This window comes from Palaemon carinicauda, chromosome 35 (genome assembly GCF_036898095.1).
Source record: "Palaemon carinicauda isolate YSFRI2023 chromosome 35, ASM3689809v2, whole genome shotgun sequence".
NCBI lineage: Eukaryota > Metazoa > Arthropoda > Malacostraca > Decapoda > Palaemonidae > Palaemon > Palaemon carinicauda.
Window position 1 is genome coordinate 29,840,498 of NC_090759.1, and position 22,987 is coordinate 29,863,484.

General features: G+C 38.4%; 1 protein-coding gene across 4 annotated transcripts in view; it reads left to right on the forward strand.

Moving 5' to 3' along the window:
- LOC137627681 (peptidyl-glycine alpha-amidating monooxygenase B-like) overlaps positions 1 to 22,987 on the forward strand; it is a 286,462-nt gene that overhangs the window by 168,421 nt on the left and 95,054 nt on the right. For 3 of the 4 annotated variants that reach the window (XM_068358881.1, XM_068358884.1, XM_068358882.1), the window contains exons 7-12: positions 4,510 to 4,660; positions 7,202 to 7,395; positions 7,599 to 7,683; positions 8,211 to 8,324; positions 12,625 to 12,792; positions 16,013 to 16,247. In XM_068358881.1, the coding sequence (XP_068214982.1) occupies positions 4,510 to 4,660; positions 7,202 to 7,395; positions 7,599 to 7,683; positions 8,211 to 8,324; positions 12,625 to 12,792; positions 16,013 to 16,247 (947 nt within the window). The remainder of the gene's footprint in view (positions 1 to 4,509; positions 4,661 to 7,201; positions 7,396 to 7,598; positions 7,684 to 8,210; positions 8,325 to 12,624; positions 12,793 to 16,012; positions 16,248 to 22,987) is intronic. The other variant, XM_068358883.1, reaches the window with a different exon arrangement.

Here is a 22,987-nt window from a genome sequence, read left to right on the forward strand (position 1 = left end):
CCACGCTCTTCGTCTGACTGCCTTCAGACTATCGAAAGACTCTCGAGAGCTAGAGGCTTTTCGAAGGAGGCAGCCAGAACTATTGCTAGAGCAAGGAGAACATCCACCCTTAGAGTCTACCAATCGAAGTGGGAAATCTTCCGAAACTGGTGCAAGTCAGTATCCGTATCCTCGACCAGTACCTCTGTAACTCAAATAGCTGACTTCCTCTTATATCTGAGGAAAGAACGATCTCTTTCAGCTCCCACTATCAAGGGTTACAGAAGCATGTTGGCATCAGTCTTCCGTCACAGAGGCTTAGATCTTTCCAACAATAAAGATCTACAGGACCTCCTTAAGTCTTTTGAGACCACGAAGGAGCGTCGTTTGGTTACACCTGGTTGGAATTTAGACGTGGTACTAAGATTCCTTATGTCAGACAGGTTCGAGCCGCTACAATCAGCCTCCCTGAAAGATCTCACCTTAAAGACTCTTTTCCTGGTATGCATAGCCACAGCTAAAAGAGTCAGTGAGATTCATGCCTTCAGCAAGAACATCGGATTCTCATCTGAAACGGCTACATGTTCTCTACAACTTGGTTTTCTAGCCAAAAACGAGCTGCCTTCTCGACCTTGGCCAAAATCGTTCGATATTCCAAGCTTATCGTATGGTTGGAAATGAACTAGAAAGAGTCTTATGCCCTGTAAGAGCTCTTAAGTTCTATTTAAAACGAACTAATCCTTTACGAGGCCCGTCTGAAGCTTTATGGTGTTCAGTTAAGAAACCATCTTTGCCTATGTCAAAGAATGCTTTATCCTATTTTATCAGACTGTTAATACGAGAAGCTCATTCCCATCTGAATGAGGAAGACCAAGCTTTGCTGAAGGTAAGGACACACGAAGTTAGAGCTGTCGCAACTTCCGTGGCCTTTAAACAAAATAGATCTCTGCGAAGTATAATCGACGCAACCTATTGGAGAAGCAAGTCAGTGTTCGCGTCTTTTTATCTTAAGGATGTCCAGTCTCTTTACGAGAACTGCTACACTCTGGGACCATTCGTAGCAGCGAGTGCAGTAGTGGGTGAGGGCTCAACCACTACAATTCCCTAATTCCATAACCTTTTTAATCTTTCTCTTGAAATGTTTTTATTGTTGTTTTTGGGTTGTCCGGAAGGCTAAGAAGCCTTTCGCATCCTAGTTGATTTGGCGGGTGGTCAAAGTCATTTCTTGAGAAGCGCCTAGATTAAAGGTTTTGATGAGGTCCTGTTGTATGGGTTGCAACCCTTGATACTTCAGATCCTAGGGGTCGCTCAGCATCCTAAGAGGACCGCGAGGCTCCGTAAGGAAGACGTACTTAAAAAGGCAGAGTAATTGTTCAAGTCGACTTCCTTACCAGGTACCTATTTATTTTGTTTAGTTATTTTGATAACTTCTAAAATGAAATAAAAATTCTTAGCTCATATGATGTAAACATATTTTGCTGGTCTCTACCCACCCCCCTGGGTGTGAATCAGCTATTATAATCACCGGCTAAGTTAAATATTGAAAAATGTTATTTTGATAATAAAATAAATTTTTGAATATACTTACCCGGTGATTATAAATTAAAGGACCCTCCCTTCCTCCCCAATAGAGACACAGTGGACCGAGGAGAAAATTGAGTTCTTTGTTTACAATGAGTACTGGGTATCTGAACGACAGATGGCGCTGTTGAGTACACCCCCTACCTGTGTAGCGATCGCTGGCGAATTTTTCCGTAGAGTTTTTCTGTCGAGCAACAGAGTTGCAGCTATTATAATCACCGGGTAAGTATATTCAAAATTTATTTTATTATCAAAATAAAATTTTTTTAAAGCTAATTATTTTTCCTTCGAAATTGCATATAATTCTGTCCTCTTTCATTTCTTTCTGTTCATAGTTTGAATGGTTTATATATATATATATATATATATATATATATATATATATATATATATATATATATATATATATATATATATATATATATATATATATATATATATATATATACAGTGAACCCTCGTTTATCGCGGTAGATAGGTTCCAGACGCGGCCGCGATAGGTGAAATTCCGCGAAGTAGTGACATCATATTTACCTATTTATTTAACATGTATATTCGGACTTTTAAAACCTTCCCTTGTACGTAGTACTGTTAACAAACCACCCTTTAATGTACAGAACACTTATTGCATGTACTACAGCACCCTAAACTAAAACAGGCACAAATATTAAAGGCGATTTTATATCATGCGTTTCCTAAACACCTAAAAAGCACGATAAAAAATGGCAGCCAATGTTTTGTTTACGTTTATCTCTGATTATAATGAAGAAACAAACGCATTCACACATCTGTATATAGGTTAGTTTTTGCATCAATTATATTGATTATTCAGTACAGTATGTTGATTTGGTTATTACTAATGTTTTACTTAATTTTTCTTAGGACTTCCAAATGAAATGTTTTTCTTTATGACACCGCCTGAAACGACGGCGTCATAACGTACGTTCAGTTAACAAACTAAGGAATTTAACGCCATGATGAAAGTGATAAATAATGATATTACAGTAAAAGCTTTTATAAAATATGTTATTACAAATATTATTTACCGTATCTATATAAAATCATACATACGTAGCAAAGCAGGAAAACAATCTACGAGAGAGAGAGAGAGAGAGAGAGAGAGGAGAGAGAGAGAGAGAGAGAGAGAGAGAGAGAGTTGTTTTACATACGTAAATGTAAATTTTAAACAAACAAAAAAAAGCCCCATTTCATATAAAATAGATTACAAATATTTTACTTTATCATATTAAAGTAGTCTGTATAATACTGTAAAGTTCAGTACAGTATGTTGTTGTTATAGTCGTGGTGATGAAATTCTCACGAAACAAAAACACGCCATTTGTTTACAACAGCTGATTCATTCTCTCTCTCTCTCTCTCTCTCTCTCTCTCTCTCTCTCTCTCTCTCTCTCTCTCTCTCTCTCTCTCTTCGTGTTATACAATACTTACATTTAGATGAAGAAACTAAAATTAGTTTTCTTAGTGTCAATTAAATACGAAACGAAAAAATTAGGCCGAGTCTACATCCATTTCAATCATAGCTAAAAATAGGCATCCGATTTCATCAGCAAACCACTATTTTTTGGGAAATATCATTTTATTCTAGAAAACTGCCACTCTTTAAATAGTTAATTGCACATTAAGAAAGCGTGTACTTTTGTTTTTAAATTTCGGGTGTGTTTTAAAAATCGAGTATTGTTGACTACTTTTTGTTTTACTTTTGGCTGTGATTAGATCAGCTGTCATCTAGCTGCCGCTCTTGAGTGTGTACGAATACACTAACAAAGTATCATTTATACCATTTCTTAACTTATTCAAACCGTCTACAGTATACAGTTGATATTACATAAGCACCAATGTGTTATAACCTATCATATTTTTTTGGTTATTACATTTAAACCCCCTCTCTATCTCTCTCTCTCTCTCTCTCTCTCTCTCTCTCTCTCTCTCTCTCTCTCTCTCTGTCTCTACCTCTCTCTCTCTCTGTGGGCTACTTTTCACTACCTCCCATTCCTTACCTCTCTCTATCTCTCTAACAAATGATATCTTTGTTGCTCCTCAAAGTTTCATTTATATTGAAAATCGATCATGATTCAATTTTCCTTACTTTCTCCAATCTCGCACCATCGGTCACATCGCGGTATTTTCGATATTTCCGGAAAATCCGCAATATATGTATATACATGGGTTATGAAAAAAATCCGCGAAGTGGTGAATCCGCGATGGTCGAACCGCGAAGTAGCGAGGGTTCACTGTATATATATATATATATATATATATATATATATATATATATATATATATATATATATATATATATATATATATCAGTACTGTTCTGATACTTTATATATCTATATACTGATTATATTGCCATTTATTTTCTCTTCCTTATGGCAATATTGTCTAAACAGGTCCGAATATATTTTAGCTCTGTCAGGGCTTTGATGCAAATTCAATTCTTCAAAAAAAAAAAAAAAAAAAATTTAAGTACTGACAACTTCCAAGTAGATATACTTTACAGTATTCTTGGTTTTTACTTCTGGAGATACAGTATATTTAGTCTTATTTAGTACTTGTGGATATATTATTTTGCTATTGCTGTACTGTAAAAATTGTAAGTGTAAGAAAGTCATATACGTATCCATTAGCAATCTGCTCAAGTCAAATTATGCATTTATTATGAATATATATTTTTCCAGCTGTATAGTGAGAAAGTTATACATTGATTTACTTTTTGAGCTATTGAATTGCCTCCTTTTTGATAATAATAATAATGCACCATTAGTGGAGTATCTTCCACCCCATAGATTACCAGGATCTTCATTTTAATAAATGTATTAATTTACTTGGTGGCTTAATGACAAATATATCCCCAGACTGTATGAGACTTTGGTTGTTGTTAATAAATGTATGGAACTTGTTTACAAAATTATTTTTTTTCTTCTAGACTGATGAATATACTGAGATTGCTAAAGGTAACCCTCACTGGCCTCAAGCATTCTATCCCATGAAACAAACGCACCATGTGTCAGTGGATGATGTACTGCATGCGAGATGTACATATAATTCGACATCACGGTTTACTCACACATACATAGGTAAAGATTTTTTCTTTTGCTTTTTGACATTTATTCGATCCTACACAGATACAAACTCCTGTGCTTTAATTGGAGTAAAATTTCAGTGGAGCTGGACACCTGGCTGTTAAAAATTCTGATGAGGTGTCAGAAGTTACTGGCAGTTGGTAGAGAATCAAAGCTCCTTGCCAATACACAGATAAGCCACTTTAACTTCAGGATCCGCTGAGCTGTACGAACATACAGTACTCTCGTTCTCCCTAACTTGTCTGCTTTAATCTTTTTTCTTTTCATATTGCGTTTGTTTTTCAGGGAGTGGAGAAACAACATACTGGCATCCGATCTTGCCCTAGAGTTGCTGGTCCAAAGTGAAGCACCTTCATTAGCAGGAGTAACATGGACCACCATTCCATGTGTCTTACTTGCAGATGAAAAATTCTCCAGTGTGATGAATGGTCATCACTGCAGAGGATAGAATTCAGCAAGAGACGGAGTAAGGCAAAGTGTGACTCTTCATGTCTTCCTCAGGGCCAAACAAATCTGCTAGTTTGCTTCGTTTGCTCCGAGGTATTATATCCCATGACCCAGATCTTTGATATACTGTATGATAAGGGAGGGTGAGGTGGATTTACCTGAATTTTCCAGTGAATAAAGGTGAACCCCGCCCTACACTCCATAACGAGGCTGACATTGACAAGTTCAAGTCCTAAACCGTGAAGATGCTGTGGCCTTCTTTCGGCTTGGGGGACATTCTGTTCGGGGAGAAACTTCGGCAAGTCCTCACTAAGTAGACACAAACCTTCAGAAAGTAATGAAGACTCACAACAGACCATTCTCACTCTTCAGTAGAAGACTTCTCTGATGGGACTAACATTCTTCCTTGCTATGGCACTCTCATATGCAAAAGACTGTATCCTTACTTCAAACAAAGAATTATCATTTGAGGTTGAATTTCATGACTGCGCATGTAATACGGATGATGCATGTACTGCAGAGCACATTTATGCCTCTGATAAAGAATTGGATTTTGAGGTGGTTTTTCATTCTTGCACGAACCAAGGCTAGTGCTCACGTACCTCGTCCTCGAGCACAAGCTTCAGAGATTAAATATGTGTCTGAAGAAGTGCTAGCTCTTTTGGATTCTTATTTGTTCACCCAGAGCATGATTATGCTCCTGAAGAACTATTTCTTTAGGTCAATCCTCAGCCTCCTTCACGCATTCAGGCGTGCCATTAGAACCCACCCAACGCTGGAAAGATTAATGTTATTAAGGGGGGGGGGTTGCAATACTAGCACTTCAGGAGATCCTTGCAGTGATACAGTTGAAAGCAGGTGTCTGGAAACCATAAACAACCTTCACAGCTCACCACTTGAAGGAATACACATGCAAGTCCTTCGACATGTTCTCCCTAGGACCTGTGGTAGCAGCTTAACAAATGGTGTAGCATACCTAGTTCCCTCATGGGATAAGAAGCATCTCGTCCAAGATAGCAGTTGGATCAAGTTTTGGTAAGAGTGAGAATATCTGACCTTAGCCCTCCCTTGGGGCACCATGGTTGCACCATTCACTGTAACAGACTCTGATGCGGGTAACCTATCACAAAGATCTACTATTTTAGTGTGTGTGTAGAAGTATGTTCCCCCATTCTCCTTGTGAGGGGGAGGATGGATAGAAATGTGAAGTCATTAGTCTTACTAGCTCTACATTTGAGAGAGTTTTATAAGGAAAAGTTCATCTGTGACCATCTGTTTACGAACAGGAACCTCAGGTTGATAGTAGGCAGATTGAAGTCAACACACTCCTCTTCAGGTCAGTGTTTTTGACATCCTTTGATTTAAACCATCCTGTTTGGTTATAGGAACTTCCTCTTTCCTTAGGGTAAGACTCCTATTAAAAGACAGGAACAAATGTCAGATTTTTCAAGTTTGCATTTTTCATAAATTTGCAAACCTGAGTTTTTCCAGTTACGCATCCACCTTAACTGTCACGTAATTCCTAGGTGAAGGTCAAAGAAAGTGGCTTACCAGTGTCTAGGGGGTTGGATTCCCCACTATCTGCCAGTAACTACCGACACCTTGTTAATAATTTTTCATATCCAAGTTCCAGCTGTACTGAAATCATACGCCTATTTTGAAAATTGGTGATTTTCATGAAGAGGTATTACACTAATGCCTTAATATATACTGTAATTATATTGCACATGTTATTTTTATTACTGCTCCAAAAATATTAATTTGTTAAAGGTGCAGAAATTATTTCTTTTTGTTAGTACTGTACAGTGTAACTATATAAAAGTTCTAAAGAATTATTGACACCTATTTCAGATATTAATATTACAGTCCGTACATGTAACCATTGGAAATTATATGCTTAAACAATTATTTATAGCTTTACTACAAAAAGTATAAATATACTACCAGTAAAGATTGACTGAATTTTTCCAAATGAAATTTCAGTTTCTAAAGATGAATTTTAAGAATTTAGTCATAGTACTGTATATAGTTTACTGTATATTTTTAAAGCTAATTACTTGTCTTAATTTCACTTACCATTACCCACAGGTGGTACGTCTTCAGATGAAATGTGTAATTTATACCTGATGTATTACACAAATCGAAATACAGGTTCAGAAAGTGGTGGATGTGGAATAGAGAGTTTTGAAGATATTACAAGAAATCTTCCTTTTGACAGTGATATTCCATTGCCTCCAAATCCCCTTCTAGAGGAACATGCTCATGGAAAAAATAAAAATCATGTGAGACTGGTCTTATTTTACCCTCTTTTCTGATTTGAGATTTTAGCCTGTAGTTCTTTTAACAATAATAATTATTGCAAATTATGTAGGTTTTTTATTTTGGCAAAACTGTTAAAATCTCAGGTTATTATTGTGTTTTTGGAAAGTTTCTGCTTTTGTATGACACATGGTTCAGGTGTTATTACTTTATATTTCTGTTACAGAAAGAAGAAATTACTTACAACACAGTTGTCAACAGTGACATTGAAATGGAAAAAAAAGCCAGCTCTCGTAAAAATCCACAAATAGGTAAGTTTGACAAAATTTTTTCATTTTGCATTCTATGTGAATGGGAGTGTTTTTTTATCATCGAGGAGTTCAGGCCAAATTAAGATAAAAAAAAATATTTAAAACATCTCTAATCTCTCACTAGAAAACTGAACCATTATTGATAAACAAAATATTGTAAAAATATAATTGAATTACATTTTGGAAAATACATAAAAAAATTTCAGTAATAGTGTTCCTAGTGTTCCTTTTGAGTGATCATAAACTACAAATTATTAATAAGCGAGGATGGCAATTTTATTTCTTCATTAGAGGTTACCCAAAGGCATTATGCATTAGAATACTGTATAATTTGTATAATGTGGCGTCGATATGCATTTATAGTATTCTGGGTTTTAATGGATCTGAGTATAGTGTTTTGTAAATTATTTCTTGTAGTCTAGTTAGAATTAATGGATTTAAGAGTGGTGAGGAAATTTTTGTCACTAGCACTTGATTAAGATATCGTCGCTGGTGCCTTAAAAACATAAATGACGGTTTGTTTGCAGGATATGATTATGGGAATTATGATTATGTAGACTACCCTTACCAGCAACGACCTAGACCACCTAGTCGAAGCTGGACACCACCGAGACCCAGCTTCAGTGGTGGAGGGTATCGAGGTGTGATGCCATGATTTATCATATTGTTGTCTTTGTGTGTTGTTTATTGTATTTTGATTGTTCAGTACTTGTGTAGTATATGTGAATGATTTAGGTGTTTTCTTTGGAAAACTGGCATGATGTCTTACTTTTAGTCAAAAGTTATTGTCTGCTCTTTGGAAATTTTTTGCTCTTTTACTTCAATGTTCCATTTTTATAATATTAGTTGCTCTTTCATTCAGTATCTAACCTTAATCATTCATGCATTTTAATATTCTTATCTATGTTTTAAACAGTGAATAGGTTTCAAATTTTTGTAGTGATTAAGATGATCATATGATTTGTGAGACATGAAATACATGTTAAAAACTTTGGTAATTATGTTGTAAGCATGGGCTGTTAATCGTTTCATTACTGCATCATTGCTTTTCAATTTTTTGGTTATGTTTTACATTTCCTAATGCAATATTAGATTTGGCTTTGAAGTAAATTTTATGATTTTTTATGCAAAATATTTGGAAAGAGCTTATCACTTTTGTATAGAATGATAATCAACCAAATTTTTACACCAAGATGGTAATGACAGTGTCCATGCTAGATGTATGAAATACTGTACCCCTCAACACGAGGTATTCCCCCTAATATATCAACTTCTTCGGTATACAGCTGCTCTTGTATTAATATGTTTCCTTCAATTGAAGGGGATCAGGAGGAATCTTGGTACAAGACAATGATTTGTATAGTATCTTGCAGTTTTCCTACTCATGGGTGTATGTTCACTCAAAGATTCCATGCCATGAGAAAGTGTGATACACTAAGCTAAGGTTTTACTAGATAATTAGCAGCTTAACCAAAGTTTGAAGTGATCTCTTACTGGCAGTGGAGGATATGAGGAAGTGTTAGATCCAGTTACCCTCCTGCAATGATTGATGTTTATGCAATGACTAAATAAAAAACTAAGTTTATGACATCTCCCAACTTACCACACATGACTTGGTTAGTTGATAAACCTTGTGTAAACAGCTAAAGGAACAGTGATTAAATATTTGCTGTATATACTTTTACTTGGTAAGATAAAATCCGTTTTCAACAAAGAATATACCTTTTGAATAACTTGCCAATGGTACAAACAAAATGATGAAACAGCTAAGGATTCTGCAGAAATATCTATCTGGTATCTTGTTCCTAGTTGTGGTAGCCTATTGAAATTGTCCCTTCTTGGCAATATGTGAGATGGGAGTCTGAGCCCTGCTCAAGTTTGATAGTGTGAGCTAAGGATTGGCAGTTTGGGGGAGTCTATAGGTTTACCTGATAAATCATCAGCAATCATTGCTGGGCTCTCCCTGTTCCTAGCTTCATGGAGAGGTTGCAGATCATGTGTATTTATGCTCAGTCACTAGGACATTGTCCTGTCCCTTGCCTCTGACATTTATAAACAACTTTTAAACTTATAAGTGTTGTAAGATAAGAGTTATTTTCACGTTTCTGCTATGATTGACATATGATGGTATTCCTTGCAGTTCATAAGTTCAACGGATGGATCTGCTCCGATACCCAAATCCTTCATTGATCTCTTCTCAAAGCATTTGTAGTGGGACTGGATTATTTTAGACTATATAGGGCCAGATTGATGCCTCATTTGAATGTAAACTTGTGTTGGCCTCGTTTCCCTGTCAAAGTTACTAGAGGAACCTGTGTTACATGGACTTTACAATCCAGTTTATGAGACATGAAGAGTTAGAAAAAATGGTTGGTCTGTATTTGTTGGTGGAGATTTGAACATTTTTATTTCTTGGTGGTGAGTGAAGTAGTTCTAAATTAAAAGAATTGTGGCAGAGAGAATAGATTTCTGTGGTATGTGTCACAAAATTACACTCTGCTTAGTACAATTTAAGATGAGTTGTGTGTTGGATGGAGAGATGATACTTGCAGTTATTTGAGAAACCTTTCTCTTGGAGGGTAGATTTAATAGCCTCTTAAGTGCAAGATAATAATTTATCTAGATTTTGGTGGACCATACTGTGATGATGTAGAGATATGAAAATGAATCACAGCTGAAGTTCCATGAAAGTTTATTTTGAAATGAAGCTTTCATATCTTGTTTGTTTTGAAAACTTTTTGGTAATGATATTCTTTATATTTATGGCAGTCATCATCTTTTCTTACACAGACCTTAAAAGACTAGTACAGTGCCAGGAAATAGAATTTTGATCACTTGAAGAGTGCATCAATGCATTCACCTTATGTGAGAGACTACAAAGCTGCTTACATGATTGGAATTCTAATTTCATAAAAAGTATTTTTTGAGGTGGAATCTCTATGAACTGCTAAATATTTGTGATAATTTTTTTTCTGGTTCTAGTCTATAACACATTAAACTGGCCAAAAACAAAACTAGAAAGATTTATGTACTCTGTCCAGAAGCATATATGCAGTAAGTTTGAATAAAGTTTTTTCTCAATTCCATTAGTTGTGGTGCTGCTGTTGTGTAACTCATGCTGTTATCTTACAAGGTACTGTCATGCTTGAAAGGACATTTATTATCTTTACTAGGCTGTGTGCACTTGCTTTCTAGAAGCTCTTCTATCTGTTGATGAATCATTATGGGTAAAAGGTCTGTGACTTGGATTTAAAGCAACTGCTGTGGTAAAGATTGCAGTTCTGTAATAATCAAAGATGGTCCTCCCTTCATTTGAGCGCAAAGAGATATTGAAGTCTTCTTGGAGAATTGGGGAACTTCGTCTATTGAGGTGGATTTATGTCTATGTGATATATTTCTAAAGTCGAGGCAGACAGCTCATAAGGCACTGCCATTCCTTAAATGATGGATGTTGCTGTGTAGGACAAAGAAAGGTTGAGAAGACAAAGATGAAATGTCAGCAGTACCTAAGCTAAATTATGTCAGAATGAGATACTCTTGCTGGAAAGAATGAAGATCTTATTTCACTCTGTGACTTGAGAAAATCTGAGGGATATGTTTTGATTATAGCAAAATTAGATATCAAGTTTAGAGATCTAAGATTTTTTTTACGTAGGGGCATAAGACTAGGGAGAAATGTACCTTTATTTGCAACTGAGAAAGACAAGGAAGCATCTCCATTGGACTCATCCTCTTTCCAGAAGTAATATATCAGACATAACCAACTTTTTTTGTTAGAGCCATGGTTGCTGGTATATATTTCACAGCTGCTGGTGACACAGTAGTTAACTGGTAAAATATTTTTAGTAAATACCAAATTTAAAATTTTGAAAAGACTTGATTTATGTTTAGATCTGGTTCTCCCTTCATCAATCTTGTAGATTATGGTGGCATGCAACTACAGAATCTGTATCATGGAAAATTGAATGAAGATCAAAAGAACACCAACTTTGCAAAGAAAATTATCGTGATGAATGGATGGTCCAAATGACTTAAGTGGAATATAGGAAGCAAGAGATTGGGTATTATCCTATTCGTGCAGGACATTTCATCCCCATAGTAAGCCATAATCTGGTAAATTCTTATTAGGGTCTTCCTTAATGCTGAAGTAGAAGGGTTTAGTAACCAACAGATTTGGCTTTACCCATATAAATAAGGTATGGTATATAATAGAAATGTTGTGTACTTTCTTGGTCCAATTATAATAGAGCTTGAAAAGCTGTTGAAGTATATTGATGGTTGCATTGTCTGTAGCAGGCCTCTTAGCGTCTATTTATCCAATAAAAGGGACTCTTTGATAGGACCACAGGCATTAGATAATACAGTACTTTATTTTAGGGGATCATTGGGATAGAAATATGAAAGGTAATTTACTTTCTCTGGATTTTTAGTGTTTTCAGTAATACATTCTAGATATAAACGCTGTCTGTAAATTGTACCGGAATATGTGACTTCAAATTTTGATTCTGATTTCTTTAGGAGATAAATACATTTTATTCCAAACTTTCAAGTTCTTCCATTGAAGAATGCTTAGCTTTACTTGCTCAGCTTTCATTACATTTACTTTTTAACATCCTGTAGAAAATTGACTTTTGCCTTTACTATTTAGTTTCCCTATTTCTGATTATATATGTAATCATTTTGAAATTGGCTGTATTAGTTGAGCATGCTTTTATTTTTAACTTTTCATTAGATTGTTTGTAATTTGCATGTTTATATTAACTCTGTATTAAATATTTTTTGCTGAAAATCTTAATATGATGAAAAGTTATGTACAAATTTTATACTGTAAATAGTGATGCCTGTTATCACCTTTTGAGCCAAAGGATTAATTTGTTTCCTTTTTTGTTGTAACATGTCAATGAGAAATGCAAAATCTCACATGTGTTTCTTTCTTTTTAGATAACAAATATGTGGGACGCCCTAAGCAAATTCAGTACAATGAGTATGACGAATCTAACAACTTTGGACAGGCTTCACAGCTGCCGCAGGGCAGACAGATGCCAAAGGATGTGCAAGAGCCAGTCTTAGTTGAATCTGCTAGGAAAGATAAACAGCTAAAAATTTCAGGTAAGCCCATGAGCACGTAAAATTTTTGAACTCCGATTACTTGATTACTAATTTCTATTGTGAAATAAAACCAAAGATATATCAGCTGCAGTGTTCCTATAAGTTATCTTCTTGCACTTGCAAGTATGTTATTAACTCCGTTACTGTGATGACGTACACAGTATATCTAAACATGCTTGGTGCAATGGTGTTTGATGTGTCAGAAACATCATTTACAAATATAAACTACATAAGTTAAAATTAATCGTTTATCCTACCAAAGAGTACAACACAGGGTCTTTTATCACACCTAAGGATATTTTACTAAAAATAGTTCCTCCCTTGATTTCAGCTACTCCTCCTTTCTTCAGCCAACCAATGAAGACTTGAAACTTTAGCCTTTATTCCTAATTGAGTAAAGGCTATTTTAGTGTGTGTTTATATTACCAGGCTTAATCACATCACTCTTTTTAGCCGCTGTACAGAAATCCCTTGATTATGGTCAGGAAGTTTGTATGATTGGCCTTGATTTTAGTGCTGCCTTTGACCGTGTTTATCATAAGGTCCTTGTTTTCAAAATTCAAAGTTAGTTGTGGGTGGGTCTTTTCTTAGCATCTTTATTGAATTTTTAAGTAATAGATTGCAAAGAACTGTTGTTGATGGGAACCATAGTGAGTACAGTATAGGAATGTAATATCTGGTGTTCCTCAGGGTAGAATTCTTAGTCCATTACTGTACTATAAACCTGTTAATGAGGATTGGCTTAGAAAACAAGCTCTTTCATATGCAGATGATGCTACTCTTTGTGTCAATTTCCTCTCCTGAATCTAGATATGGAATTGCTGAATCCATTAATAGAGATATAGCTAAAATTAGTGCATGTTGCAAATTGTGGTTCATAAAGTTGAACCCTAACAAAACTCAAAGTATGATTGTAAGTAGGTCAAGGAGTGGCTCTCAACATCTAGATCTCTACATTGATAATGTCTCCCTAACAACATACAACTCCTTTTAAATTTTAGGTATGATTCTTTATTACAAATTCACTTTTGAGAAAGTGATTTGATCTGTTTCTTCTTCAATTACACAAAAAAATTGGCCAATTGAGAAGGTCAAGATTTTCGGTGATCAATCTGATCTGAAGAAATGTTTGATGTCTTTCATTTTGTATTGTTTTGCATATTGTGATTAGAGTACTGTTCTTCTGTCTGGTCTTCAGCTGTTAAATCTCTTCTTAGTTTGTTGGACAAAAACTATTGGTCTATTAAATTTCTGATTTCTGATCTGAATATTAATCTCTAGCACCGTCGTTCAGTTAGTTCTTTATCTATACACTATGATGTATAAGATTTTTCATAGTTCTGACCATCCTTTGAATTACAAACTTCCCAAACTATACCATCCTGTATGTAGCACTAGGTATGCAGTTACTTCTAACAGTCATGCATTCTCCATCATATGGCTCAAAGTATTCTGTTAGTTTTATTATAGCTGTGACCAGATTGTGGAATGATCTTCCTAATTAGGCAGTTGAATCGATAGAACTACATAAGTTCAAACCTGCAGTAAATGTTATTTTGAACTGGCTGACATAAGTCTCTTTTCATAATTTAGATATGACAGATCTATTTATTATTATTATTATTATTGTTATTATTATTATTATTATAATCATTATTATTATTATTATTATTATTCAATGCTAAGCTACAACCCTAGTTGGTAAAGCTCAATGCTATAAGCCCAGGGGCTCCAACAGGGAAAATAGCCCAATGAGGAAAGGAAACAAGAAAAATCAAATATTCAAGAAGAATAACATTAAAATAAATATCTCCTATATAAACTATAAACACTTTAACAAAACAAGAGGAAGAGAAATAGGATAGAATTGTGTGCCTGAGTGTACTCTCAAGCAAGGAACTCTAACCCAAGGCAGTGGAAGACCATGGTACAGAGGCTATGACACTATCCAAGACTAGAGAACAATGGTTTGATTTTGGAGTGTCCTTCTCCTAGAAGAGCTGCTTACCATAGCTAAAGAGTCCCTTCTATCCTTACCAAGAGAAAAGTGGCCACTGAACAATTACAGTGCAGTAACCCCTTGGGTGAAGAATTAATTGGTAATATTAGTGTTGTCAGGTGTATGAGGACAGAAGAGAATATGTGAAGAATATGCCAGACTATTCGGTGTGTGTGTGTGTAGGCAAAGGGAATGTGAACTGTAACCAGAGAGAAGGATCCAATGTAATACTATCAGGCCAGTCAAAAGACCCCATAACTCTCTAACGGAAGTATCTCAACATTGTTACTGATCTTAAGATATTTTATTTTCATTATTCATTACTTCTCATGAAATTTATTCATTTCTTTATTTCTTTTCCTCACTGGGCTATTTTTCCCTGTTGGAGCCCTTGCTTTTCTAACTAGATTGTAACTTAGCTAGTAATAATAATAATAATATTTGTTCTCGTTGATGACAAGTCATCAGTTCCTAGATAAATTTCAGCATTGGAAGTATTATGAGGGGTTCAATAGAGCCTGAACCCTTTGGTTTCCCTTACACTAATTGTCTATGCTTTACTTGTTTATACAGTGGTATTTCATTTAGTATGGGATTCCCTGTTCTAGTCTTTTAAGAGCACCTCCCAAAATAGGTTTTTACTCCTGTCAAAACCTCTGTTGTATTTCACTTCTTTTTTTTTTAAGAAAGAACCTTAGATAGATGAGGATTCCTTGTAGATATTCAAGAAATGTAACTAACAGTATGATGAGAGGCTAAAAGGGGCTGATGTGACTGCTTCTTGTACTGGTTGGCTGAGGAGCAAGAGTGGTCATATCAGTTATCGAAATGAATGAGAGGGGAAAATAGGAGTTACTGTACATACACCCATAACCGAGGTTAAGACTTAAATAATATTGCCATAAGTCTAAATTTGTTGTACTTGAGCTAACTTTCCCCTGTGGAAAACGAATGAGGAAGAATCTCATGTCTATCTACTGGCATTATATGGAGAGAATTAGTTTTTGAGAGACTAATGTGTAAATAAGAGAATGCTGAGGAGGAAATTGAACGATAAAATTAACCTATATTAGGTAGAGGATTTGGGCATTTTGTAACTTGAAGAAAGTGATTTATTCAAAATGTTTCATCTTTTCAATTCTTGGAAAAGAGTTGATTATAAGAACATTTGTTCTTATTAGTCAAGTTGTTAAGTATATTTTATTTTTATTTTTATTTCAGGTTATAAAGTGTTATCAGAATGGAGTCAAAAGGACCTTAAATATGGGCAAGTTGTAGCAGTTGCTTTAGATTCCAAAGGTGACGTTGTTGTCTTCCATCGTGGTGAGCGGACTTGGGATGGATCGACTTTTATAGGCAATAAGCTCCGAGATATTAAAACCGCAATCCCACAGCCTACCCTGATCCACCTTAATAAAGATAGTGGACAGATAATGGACAGATGGGGTGAAAATTTGTAAGTAAATAACTTGCTATTATTTCAAATACTGTATTTATACTGTATTTAAACAGTTTCATCAGACGTTCTAGTTCTAAGAAATTTGTCGGTATTACTCTTTTTAACTCTAATTTTGAAGTGTACAGATTATTCTCTGATAAGCAAAGTTTCAAATGCAGTGTAGGAGGTAAAGCTCAGAATTATATAATCTAAAGAGGCAAAAAATATTAAGAACCCAAATATGCAAGCTGAACCCAGCAGGTTGTACAGAGGCAGTTTGTTAGCATTGCATTTGCTTGGACAGCAGAAGTAAATGTGGCATGGGGGAGAGAAATCTTTTTATTTTTGATTTCTTATTTTCATAGATTTAAACGATGAACTTTAACAAAATATGCTATCATTTTATGTAGAGTCTTATCTAAGAGGCAAGTCTCTCTCTCTCTCTCTCTCTCTCTCTCTCTCTCTCTCTCTCTCTCTCTCTCTCTCTCTCTCTCTCTCTCAACTGATGTTGTGATGAACATCTCTTCAGATAAAATTGGAACAGAAACCAAACACCTTAAATCCTGGATTTTAGGGTATAAAGGTGATATTTAGTATTTAGAGAAAATTATTGAGATTCAATTAACAAACTTGAGACAGTTTGTTACCAAGATGCTAGACTGAAGGCAAGTCTAGTGTATTAATTCAGTTTATTATCTTAAGAATATTGAATGTTAACTGAATTATAGTTTTTATTAACTAAATCAGTCATGTAGTCAAGTTAGTGTTTTGTTTTATCAGAATAAGCTCCTTTCTCATCATGGGACTTTATTACATTTCATGATAATTTTTGAGCCTTTTTAATGTGAATATATTTTGTATTAGTACTCCAATATACTGTAATCCAGAAAGGGTAATTTAATTGCATAGGGTAATAAATTTTAAATTTACAATTTTGCAATCATGTGACATTCAATCTTGATACATTCAGGAGAAAAATGTGCTTAACTAGGAGCTACTATTGCTGAGCTGGACAACATTTAAAGGAATATATGCTTCAGCAAAGAGTTATTACTGTTCTCTCATTTACTGCAATCCAATTTTCTCCCTTTGTAAAGTCAAATTCAATAATTTGCTTACACTTACACACCATTACATTTCCTATGTAGAGTGCATTAGGTTTAATGTAAAACTGTTGAACTTTTTAATTTAATTGAACTTCAAGAAAACTAATAATTTCTTAGCTTAAGAGAGTTTATGGTGCTGTACATGTTATTATTTCAAGAATTTTTATTTTTAAATATACTTACCCGGTGAATATATAATAGCTGCTGCTCAGCGGCTCGACAGAAAACACACTCAAAAACTCGCGAGCGATCGCTATGAAGGTTGCGGGTGTGCCCACCAGCGCCAACTATCGGCCAGATACCACTCTTGCATGTAAACAAACCCTTCAATTCTTCTCTGTCGACCTTGACGACGAGACGTATCAATACTCGCTGTATAACCTGGAGTTTTCTCAACATATTTGGTGAAGTACTTCATTTTGGTTTGAGCTTTCGCAGTGCAGGTGTTTTTTCCTCAACTTAAACTCTTGAACTCTTTATTGAACAGATTTAATTGTTGATGACTTGGATTGTTTTTTGGACTTTCTTTGACTAATTCAAAATGGCTGACCCTTCACAAGTACCTAGATTTCGTAAGTGTAATGCTAGGGACTGTAATAGGCGTCTTCCAAAGGCATCTCTCGACCCACATACTGTTTGTTCCAATTGTCGGGGTAAAACCTGTCAATTGGGAGATCGGTGTGAGGAATGCGTGGGCCTTTCGGAATTCGATTGGCTCGAATACGATAAGTATGCACGTAGGCTAGAGAGAGATAGGGTAAGGAGGAGTTCCTCTAGGTCAGTAGATTTTTCCTCTCCACATGCCCCTGAACCTAATCCTTCCCCTGTAGTGGTTGTACCTAACCCCCCTTCTGGCACTCAGGAACCATCTATGCAAGACATGTTACGTGCTATTCATGCCTTGGGGGAAAGAGTTGAAGCGTTAGCAACTGATCGTAATCAACTCATGGCTGACGTTAAAGAGCTTAAGTGTCAGAGTGCCACAGCGGAAAATAGTGGGAAAGTGATTAGTGCGCAAAGTGTTGTGAACAGTGTTGCGACCGAGGGTTCGTCTGTTCGTGCCTGTCGTTCACCTAGTCCGAGACCTCTTGCAAGCTCCCAAGCCCAGGGGAGAAGTAATGTCGTACGACTTATGGGTTCGAGAGGCCTTGATCAGCGAACAGACGTTCCCTCTATGGTATCAGGCGTATCTCACCAAGATCGCCCCTACCATAAGACGAGAGAGCCCATTTTCTCCTCGTCTTCCGAAGGCTTTTCGCATAGGAAACCGTGGAGCAAGGTTTCTAGACCCCTTAAGCGAAAGTCGGTCCCTTCAGGACAGGTCCAGCGTCCTGGATGTAGTCATTGGGACAGTTCTGACCCATTGCAGTCATCGGATGACTGCTCGCCGCCTAAGCAGCAACGTTACACAGGCTCAGAAAGTCTTGGTGTAGGCAAGGTTGTGCCGTCTCAGACGTTAACCCCGTCGTTTACCGCACCCATTCCCGTGGACCCTAAATGGGTTATACTGCAGGACATGCAGACTAAGCTCGCCTCCCTTATGGAAGACTTTTCTGCCGATAAGGTTCCCGTTGAGCCTAGCCGTTTATCTCATCGAGATCCTGGCCTTCAGCCGCCCAAACGAACCTTTGTGCGTCCTGTTGACGTTGGCGTAGCCAAGTCACGTCAGTCACGTTATGTAGAGCCTCACTCGATGCGGTCTCGTGTGGATTTTCAGCCGCATTTGGACGTTAGGCCACTTACTAATGCTCCTGTTGACGTTCAGGACGTTCGCCAACCATCGGAGTTGACTTGTTTTGACGCTGAGCGTCAACCACCGCAGTCTAGAGTTGTTTTGACTGCTCAGACTAGGCAGTCAAAACAGTCTCGAGTGGACGCCGTGCGTCCTCACGCACCTGTTGTTGTTGACAGTTCACAGACTGTCAAGCAGTTACATGACGTTGCGTCCTGGTCCGCTACTAATGCACCAGTGCGTGTGGACGCTGCGTGTCAAACATTGCCAACCCCTTTGCTTGTTTCTCAGCAGTTGTCAGATGAGGATCCTTCAGATGAGGACGTTGCTGACCCTCAACCTGAGGATCATCCTTCAGATGTAGACGAACCCAGAACAGTTCCTCCATCAATGGACTTTAAGAAAGTCTTGTTAATTTTTAAGGAGTTGTTTCCCGATCACTTCGTCGCTGTTGCTCCTCGTTCGCCGCCGTCTGAGTTTGTTCTAGGCGTACCTGCTGACATGCCAGCCTTTACAAAACTTGTGCTCTCTCGCTCATCCAAGAGAGCTTTACGGCTTTTAGGCGACTGGTTGGAAACCAAGAGGAGTTTGGGGAAGACGGCCTTTGCCTTCCCTCCATCTAAACTCTCGTCTAGATCGAGCGTCTGGTATGCCACGGGAGAAGTTCTCGGCTTGGGAGTCCCTGCCTCTGCCCAGGGCGACTTCTCAAGCCTTGTAGACTCTCCCCGCCGCCTAGCCATGAGACGCTCGAAGATTAGTTGGTCCTCATCGGACCTTGACCATCTGCTGAAAGGCATTTATAGAGCCTTTGAAGTTTTCAACTTCCTTGACTGGTGTTTGGGAGCCTTAAGTAGGAAAATCTCATTGGCGGATAGAGATGTCTCCGTACTTATTATGTCCTGTATGGATAAAGCCATCCGCGATGGTTCCAATGAGCTCTCCTCCTCTTTTACGTCGGGAGTCCTAAAGAAGCGAGAGTCCCTTTGCTCTTTTCTGTCGGCAGGAGTTACTCCCTGTTAAAGATCTGAACTGCTCTTTGCTCCCTTATCTAAGTTTTTGTTCCTGGAACATTTGGTTAAGGACATAGCTTCTTCACTCGTGCAGAATGATACCCATGACTTGGTTGCGTCCTCTGCTCGCAAAGGGACTCCTTCGACATCCTTTTCTGCAAGACCTAGGATAGACACTCCGGCGTCCAGATTTATTCCGCCCTTTCGTGGCAGAGCTCCCAGCAGGGGAAGTACTCGTGCCGAGGGAAAGAGAGGAAAGAAGAGAGGAGCCAAGTCCTCACGTGGCAGAGTCTGACTGCCCGCAGCCTCAGACAGCAGTAGGAGCCAGACTCAAGAACTTCTGGCAAGCCTGGGAGAAGAGGGGCGCAGACCAACAATCTGTGAGGTTGCTCAGAGAGGGGTACAAAATTCCATTTGTACGCAAACCTCCTCTAGCGACTTCCCCCATCGACCTCTCTCCCAGGTACCGAGAGGAGTCAAAGAGACAAGCCCTGAAACTAGAAGTGTCTCTTTTGCTAGAGAAGGGAGCGGTGGTGAAAGTCTCGGACCTTCAATCACCGGGGTTTTACAACCGTCTCTTCCTAGTACCGAAGAAGACAGGAGGTTGGAGACCGGTGCTAGACGTCAGTGCACTCAACGTCTTTGTTACGAAGACAAAGTTCACCATGGAGACCACGAAATCAGTCTTAGCAGCGGTCAGAAAGGGAGACTGGATGGTCTCTCTCGACCTAAGAGACGCATACTTCCACATCCCCATACACTCAGATTCCCAACCTTTTCTGAGGTTTGTTTTCAACAATGTGGTTTACCAGTTTCGGGCCCTGTGCTTTGGCCTAAGTCCTGCTCCTCTCGTGTTTACGAGGCTTATGAGGAATGTAGCAAAATTCCTCCATTTATCGGGAATCCGAGCCTCCCTTTACTTGGACGACTGGCTTCTCAGAGCCTCGTCCAGTCATCGCTGTCTGCAGGATCTTCATTGGACATTGGATCTGACCAAGGAATTGGGACTTTTGGTCAACCTGGAAAAGTCCCAGCTGATTCCATCCCAAACTATACTGTATTTAGGGATGGAGATTCGCAGTCCAGTTTTTCGGGCTTTTCCGTCTGCCCCCCGAATAGAGCAAGCCCTGCTCAAAGTCCAACTGATGTTGAAGAGAGAACGTTGCTCAGTCAGGAATTGGATGAGTCTAGTAGGAACTCTATCATCCCTGGAGCAGTTTGTCTCGCTAGGAAGGCTACACCTTCGACCTCTCCAGTTCCATCTAGCTTTTCACTGAAAAAAGGACAAGACGTTAGAGACGGTCTCAATCCCGATCTCCGAACCAGTAAAGGCATGCCTGAATTGGTGGAACGACAATATCAGTCTGAGAGAGGGACTTTCCCTAGCAGTTCAGAACCCAAACCACGTACTATTCTCGGACGCGTCGGATTTGGGTTGGGGTGCGACCCTGGACGGTCGGGAATGCTCAGGTCTGTGGACCTCAAGTCAGAGGAGCATGCACATCAACGGCAAGGAGCTTTTGGCAGTCCACCTGGCCTTGATGAACTTCGAGAGTCTCCTTCGAAACAAGGTGGTAGAGATCAACTCCGACAATACCACAGCCTTACATTTCCAAGCAAGGAGGCACCCACTCCCTGACGCTGTACGAGATCGCAAGGGACCTGCTCATTTGGTCAAGAGATCGAGGCATCTCCCTGTTAACGAGGTTTATCCAGGGCGACTTGAACGTCTTAGCAGACTGCCTCAGTCGGAGGCGTCAGGTAATTCCTACGGAATGGACCCTCCACAAGGACGTGTGCAAGAGTCTTTGGGCGACTTGGGGTCAACCCACCATAGACCTCTTTGCAACCTCGATGACCAAGAGACTTCCAATCTATTGCTCTCCAGTCCCAGACCCAGCAGCAATACACATAGACGCATTTCTTCTAGATTGGTCTCATCTGGACCTATATGCATTCCCACCATTCAAGATTGTCAACAAGGTACTGCAGAAGTTCGCCTCTCACGAAGGGACAAGGTTGACGTTAGTTGCTCCCCTCTGGCCCGCGAGAGAATGGTTCACCGAGGTACTTCGATGGCTGGTAGACTTTCCAAGAAGTCTTCCTCTAAGAGTAGATCTGTTACGTCAGCCCCACGTAAAGAATGTACACCAAAGCCTCCCCGCTCTTCGTCTGACTGCCTTCAGACTATCGAAAGACTCTCTAGAGCTCGAGGCTTTTCGAAGGAGGCAGCCAGTGCGATTGCAAGAGCGAGGAGAGCTTCTACCATTAGAGTATACCAGTCGAAGTGGGAAGTCTTCCGAGACTGGTGCAAGTCAGCATCTGCATCCTCGTCCAGTACCTCTGTAGCCCAAATCGCTGATTTTCTCTTACACCTGAGAAAAGTTCGCTCCCTTTCAGCTTCCACGATCAAGGGCTACAGGAGCATGTTGGCTTCGGTCTTCCGGCATAGAGGCTTAGATCTTTCCAACAATAAAGATCTACAAGATCTCCTTAAGTCTTTTGAAACCTCTAAGGAACGTCGTTTGGCTACTCCTGGATGGAACTTAGACGTGGTCCTAAGGTTCCTCATGTCAGACAGGTTTGAGCCATTACATTCAGCCTCCCTGAAGGATCTCACTCTTAAGACTCTTTTCCTGGTGTGCTTGGCCTCGGCTAAAAGAGTCAGTGAACTTCATGCCTTCAGTAAGAACATCGGCTTTTCTACAGAAAAAACCACTTGTTCACTTCAACTTGGTTTCCTGGCCAAGAATGAACTGCCTTCTCGTCCTTGGCCTAAATCTTTTGATATTCCTTGCTTATCAGAGATCGTAGGCAACGAACTGGAAAGAGTGTTATGTCCCGTTAGAGCTCTTAAGTTCTATTTAGCTCGTACTAAGCCATTACGAGGTAAATCTGAAGCGTTATGGT